Source organism: Myodes glareolus, chromosome 2 (assembly GCF_982192425.1).
Source record: "Myodes glareolus chromosome 2, mMyoGla1.1, whole genome shotgun sequence".
In the NCBI taxonomy this organism is placed as follows: domain Eukaryota; kingdom Metazoa; phylum Chordata; class Mammalia; order Rodentia; family Cricetidae; genus Myodes; species Myodes glareolus.
Window position 1 is genome coordinate 137,693,586 of NC_142027.1, and position 6,360 is coordinate 137,699,945.

Genomic DNA, 6,360 nt, shown 5'->3' on the forward strand with positions numbered 1-6,360 from the left:
GTTTAACACAGTGGAAAAGGCCTGGTGCGGGTGTATGAGTTGGATGGCCATGTGCCATGAGTCAGAAAACAGAAAGAGAGAAAGAAGCTCATGCTCAGCTGAATTCCCCCTCTTTCCCTACTTATTTAGTCTGGGGTCCCACCCACGCAGAGTGGATCTTATATCCTTATTTAATCCTCCATGGAAATGGTTTCAGGTGTGGCCAGAATTGTGTCTCCTAGGCGACTCGGAATCCAGTCAAGTTGACAGTGAAGCTTGACCATCACAACCATACAAATGTTAATGATTTTTATATAACTTCAAAATATGAGTCACCTGTGATTTTTCTCCTATTGGCTGCTTCTTTCTTTGTGCACCCTGCACACATTTATGTAACTAATTTGGGTCATAGGAAAGGAAATCTGTGTGTTGGCAAGATTCAGTACTGTGTGTAATCACATCAATCACATTTATTTATTTATTTACTTATTTACTTATTTACTTATTTACTTATTTCTTTATTTTTGGTTTTCGAGACAGGGTTTCTTTGTGTAACAACCTTAGCTGTCCTGGAACTCACTTTGTAGACCACATTATCCGTAACTGACAAAGATCAGCCTATCTCTGCCTCCTGAGTACTGCGATTAAAGGTGTGAGCCACTATGTCAAGCCCTGTTTATTTTATTTCATTATTTCATTTCTCTTAGTTGTAGTGCTAGCCCTTAAACTCAGGGAATTGCACATTCTAGGGGGGGAAGTTACTAAAAAATTATACTGAACTACGCACTTAACTCATGATTTTTGAGATGGACTCTGGCCATATTTCTTGGGCTGATCTTGAATTCCCTGGGCTCACGTGGTCTTTGTCCTCAGCATCCTGAGTACTAGCAGTACAGGTCTATGCCATCACCCCTGGGTTTTTAGTGAAACATTATTCACAATCGCTAAGACAAGGATTCAAACTAAGTGATAGATGTGTGGTACACTATGCACACAATAGGTTATTATGTCTTAGAAAACTAGGCCATTCCATGGTGCTTACATATTTCCAAATACCGTGTTTTGCACAATAAAATATGAAAGTTTTGTCAATGAAACACTAAAAGATTTTGAAAAATGAGCCTTGTAGTGATGGGAGATGAAGAGAAAGAAAAAAATGATTATTTTCAAAGAGTTTACCATTCACCTTCTTAGTTCATGAATCAACTCACTTAAAATCTCTCAAGGAATTAGGCTATTTCCCTCAAGTCTCCACAGTGGATGTTGTCAGGCTGAGATCCAAACTCAGGTCTCCATCTTTGGGGCAGCCTGACCCGCACGCATTACTACGGTACTTCTCATCTTTCCACAGCTTTCATACTTTTTTGTTTCTAGAATTGACTTTCCAGACTGGTGTTTTGACAGCCATAGAGTGTTAGACAGTTGGAGTTCATCCAGGCTACCACTATAAACTGGGCTCATGGACATCAGGAGCTTATAGTCTGTATTGGGGCTGGGAAGTGCAAGATCAGGTGTTGACTGATTCAGTGTCTGGGGAGGTAGATGTACCTTTTCAGCTGTGTGCTCATGTGGTAGAAGGCCATCCCTGTGGCTTTGCTGTCATTGTCTAAAGTGATAGGCTTTCTTTTTTCTTTTCTTTTTTTTTTTTTTGAGTGAAAGCTCATGATTTTATTGTCTTCATAACAAGATCAGCTTAGAACTGGATCACTTGGCCCTTTCTCTTCTTATCACCTCCCAGTTCAACATGCTTGCTTCTCTTAATAGCCAGCATCCTTTCAGATCTGCAGTTGGGCTCCACACATTCCAGTCTCAGCACAATCGTCTTTGTAGTTTTTGCCTTTTTGCGGAAAATAGGCTTAGTCTGCCCACCAGAGCCTCTCTGTTTCCTGTCACAACGCAGCTTTCCCTGGGCATACAAAGAATCTTTGCCCGTCTTGTACTGTGTCACTTTGTGGGGTTGGTGCTTGGCACATTTCTTGCAGAATGCCCGGCTGTTCTTAGGAACATTCACCATGTTGTCGGGTGTGATATCGACACAGAAAGTGATAGGCTTTCTTTTCAAAGGCAGAATAATATTCTGTGGCATATGTGTGTCATCTATCCATCCATCATCTATTATCTATGTATCTATGTATCTATGTATCTATGTATCTATGTATCTATCTATCTATCTATCATTCATCCATCCATCCATTAATTCATTCATCCATCCATCCATCATCCATCCATCCATCCATCCATCCATCCATCCATCCATCCATCATCCATCCATCATCTCTTATCTATCTATCTATCTATCTATCTATCTATCTATCTATCTATCTATCTATCATCCATCCATCCATCCATCCATCATCCATCCATCATCTATTATCTATCTATCTATCTATCTATCTATCTATCTATCTATCTATCTATCTATCATTCATCCATCCATTAATTCATCATCCATCCATTATTCATCCATCATCTATCTATCTATCTATCTATCTATCTATCTATCTATCATCCATCCATCCATTAATTCATCCATCCATCCATCCATCCATCCATCCATCCATCCATCCATCCATCATCCATTTGTTCATCCACACACTCTCAGGCCACTATTCCCATGCATGGGGGCTCTGACTTTATGACTTAATTTTCTCTGAAAGACCCAGGCGCCTACTATTTCACACTGAGTGTTTGGTTCCCACATGAACTTTTGGGAGATGTAAATAGTCAGACAACAGGAAGTTAGATAAAGGAATGTTCCTGGAGAGAGGGAAGGGGAAAAAGAAAGAGAACCTGACTGCTTCTTTCTCTTATCTGAGTACAAAAATGGATTTCAGTCTTGGTAGAAGAATTCTGTGGACCAGTCTAGAAATACCATTCCCCTCAAATGACCCGCTGGAGGACATGGATTTGTTCAATGAATGTTTGCTAATTTTAATTAAAAAGAGGTCCTAATGGCTGCGACAGTAATTGTTTTTGGTGAGGACCTACTGTGTGCCATGCACTAAGATAGGTACCTTGTTTCCTCTTATCTTTAGTCAACAGCACATTTGGGGGACATTATTAATTTTAATCATTGCATTTATTTATCTATGTATTTCTTTATGCATGTGTACAGGCATTTGCACACCACAATAGTAGTGTGGAAGTCTGAGGACTGCTTTCAGGTTCTCTCCTTTTGCAATTTGGGTCCCAGGTATCAAGCCCAGGTCATCAGACACTGTAGCCATGGCCTTTACCCACTGCGCGTCTGGCCTGGAAGTAGTTATTTTTACTTCTTGTTGCAGCCTTGCAAACAGAAACATTGGGCAATGCAGTACTCCCCCCAGTGCATTCCAGATCCAGAATTTGAACCCTTTTATGAACTGCCGGCCAAGAACATTTGTTTCTGCATGTCCTACTTAGTGCTCCAACCCTGCTTTAAGCCACACACAGAATGAACCCGATAAATGTGATTTGTTTTTAGTGATACTGGAGTAGACTTCCCAGGAAAAGTCCACAAAAAAACGCTATTAGTGAGGCCTCTCTGTCTTGGCAGGAACTGTGATAAATATCTCCAAAATGACCCTTTGGATGACTCTCAGAGTTCTTGTCATCCTGCTTCCAAGTGTCAGGACCAGATAATGTTCATTTCGGTTGCAGGCTCCAGGACGCCGTTTGCTCCAAATATTTCCTAGTCGCAAATGCTACTGATCTGACAGTTTATTTCCCAAGATATATTAGTTCCAAAGTGATATGATACGAATGTGCCACTCTAAGGAAAATTGGCCTTGTGATTGGCTCTCTCCTGGGAAGATCACGCCATCCTGACGACAGTACTAATTTGATGAAGAAGTGGCAAACATGATTAGCAGGCTCGCCGGGTGATTTTCCAATCATGATGTTCGGGGGCCGTTATTGGTTTAGCTGTAATTGAGCCTAAAATGTTCTGAAAAAAATCTAAGTCCGTGTGAAAGTCATCCACGGGTTTGGCTCCAGGGTGGATGTTCCGGAACCAGGTGGATCGGTGACATTTAGATGTTTGGGAACCAGAGGGCATGTGCCAGGATGGTGATGTCTGGTGTTTCAGACACCAAGTGTTCACTCTATGTCTGTTCTGTTGCTGGGAAGAGACGCCATGACCACGGCAACTCTTAGAAAGGAAAGCTTTTCATTGGAAGCTTGTTTGCCGTAGTCCGTTGTCATCAAGACGGCGAGCATGGCAGCATGTAGGCAGGCATGGTAATGGAGAAGGAGCTGAGAGCTATGAGACTCTGTATGTGACAAGGACTTTTGAAACCTCAAAGCCCACCCCCAGTGACATACTTCCTCCAACAAGACCACACCTCCTAATCCTTTCAAATAGGGTCACTCCCTCCCTGGTGACTAAGCCTTCAAATACAGGAGCCTATTCTTATTCAAACCGCCATACTCCGCCTCTGATGAAGTGGGCGCTTCTGTGCTGCCCCCAAATCCTACACCACTAACCTTCAGATCACCACACAGGGCCTTGTTCTGTATGTATTCTGTGAGTGCAACCAGCCTGGCAGAGATGAAGGTGGTCTCAAGAGATACTTCTGGCCCCATCTGACTACCAGAGTATGGAAACAGAGAACCCAGAAGAAACGGAGATTTTCCCAGGAACCTCAGCTGGGAGGAGGAAAAGACGCAAGCCAGAGGCGGACTGGGCTCCTGGAAGCAAACCTGAGACAGTTCTAACAACTTTTCACCACCTCATAGGAGGAGATTGAAGCCCAGACAAGGATAGGGGTGGGGGTGGGAGTATGATACCCCATACCTTGACCAGGACTGTTGAGATGGGCATATCCGTAGCCCTCTATTGAAACTTTAGCTTCTCTTTAGGACCCCAAAGATGGTCTTGAGGGGTGTCAGTAGATCTCCATCTCTCTTCCCAATGTGACCACATTGACCAAATCTCTCGCTTCTGACTTGTCCTATTAACCTGTCTGTTTTATTTGGCTTCTGGAGAAGGGGCTGCTGAGCTTGGCTGAGTACACATGGTGACCCTGAGTTTGGTAACAGTGTCATTTATTTAGCGCATGGTAAAGTCATATTTGTCACTGTAAGTATCGCCAGCTGTCACAGCACTCACCCGAAGTCTTGGTGGAGGGCAGGGAGTCTGTAGCTGTGTGCAGGGGACCTCTCTCACCTGCTGACTGGGCACCCAGGCTCCTTCCCTTTGTGATACCCTCATCTCCTTCCCTGCTTGCTGGGAGACTGCTCTCCTCACACTGGCGGCGTCTGTGTGGCCTAAACCTTCCCAGTAACAGACTTTGATGGAATGGGTTCCAGGACGATTGAACAGGGAGCTTCTTCCTCCCGGGAGACCATCAGGACAACACAGCCCCCTCTTTTTCCATAGTGGTCTCTACTAGCGTCGTAGTACAATGAACCTGGAGATTCTTCCCCCTTTCTGCTCCTGGTTACGGAGGGTCTGCCTGGGCTCCAGGGAGGAGGAAATACAGACTCCAGGAGAGGACATTGGAGCTCTTGAAGCTAGAGTTACAAGTGGTTGTGGGCTGCCTTGGATGGTGCTGGAACTGAACTGGGGTCCTCTGCAAGAGCTTCAGTTCAGCCATCTCTGCGGGCCATCTTTGGTCCCCAGCACTGCACCGCGTACTCCAGCCTTGCTGCTCCGAGAGCTTCTGGGCCACTCTCCCATCTCTGCCGCTCATTTCACCCCTGGGGCGCTGGGATTACAGCCGCAGATTACGGGTGTTCAGCGTTTTGTGTGGGTTCCGGGGCTCAGCCTCAGCTCACTAGGCCGGCACAGCGAGCGTGTTTACCCACAGAACCTTGGGACATCAGCCCAGCTGTGTTTCCACGGAAAAGCTTTACAACTGAGCTGGGAAGGAACCTCCAGCTTGGCAGGTACGTGGCAGACTTTCTTTGGGATGAGTAGAAATTGCTGGGGGCGGAGGGTGCTGAGGACAGGGTGCTGTACCTCCTCTCCCTGAAGTAGACAGGGAGTAACATCCTATCAACCGCCTCTGGTTCTCTAAGGCCACTGCTATTGCCTCATGGAAATCTTTCCGCTCCAAATATTTACTTTCCTCTGTCAGTCCAAGTGGACGTGACCCTCTTGAGGTATTGCTCAAAGTCACAACACCACAGGGTCTGCTGTGGATCCCAAGAAAAGCAGCTCTAGGGGGCAGCAGAGAATTGTGATGCCAGCTGTGGGTCCAAAAGAAGGGGAGGTTTCAGGTGGGCCACCTGCGTGCGGGGGGGGGGGGGGGGGGGGAGGTGTGTGTGTGTCTGAGTGTGTGTGTATGGGTGTGTGTGTGTTTGTGTGTGTATGGAGGGGGTCTGAGTGTGTGTGTGTGTCTGAGTGTGTGTGTCTGTGTTTGTGTGTGTGGGGGGGGTCTGAGTGTGTGTGTGTGCCTG

General features: G+C 45.5%; 1 protein-coding gene across 1 annotated transcript; it reads right to left on the reverse strand.

Annotated features, from left to right (window-relative positions):
• Positions 1 to 1,533: 1,533 nt before the first annotated feature.
• Positions 1,534 to 1,993, reverse strand: LOC148123177 (large ribosomal subunit protein eL42-like). Its single transcript, XM_087897689.1, has one exon. The coding sequence runs from the start codon at positions 1,991 to 1,993 to the stop codon at positions 1,673 to 1,675; it is 321 nt and encodes a 106-aa protein (XP_087753815.1). The 3' UTR covers positions 1,534 to 1,672.
• Positions 1,994 to 6,360: the final 4,367 nt, after the last annotated feature.

What these genes read in the sequence shown, in the direction of transcription:
- LOC148123177 (XM_087897689.1), bottom strand. Translation starts at nt 1,993, where the DNA reads ATGGTGAATGTTCCTAAGAACAGCCGGGCATTCTGCAAGAAATGTGCC.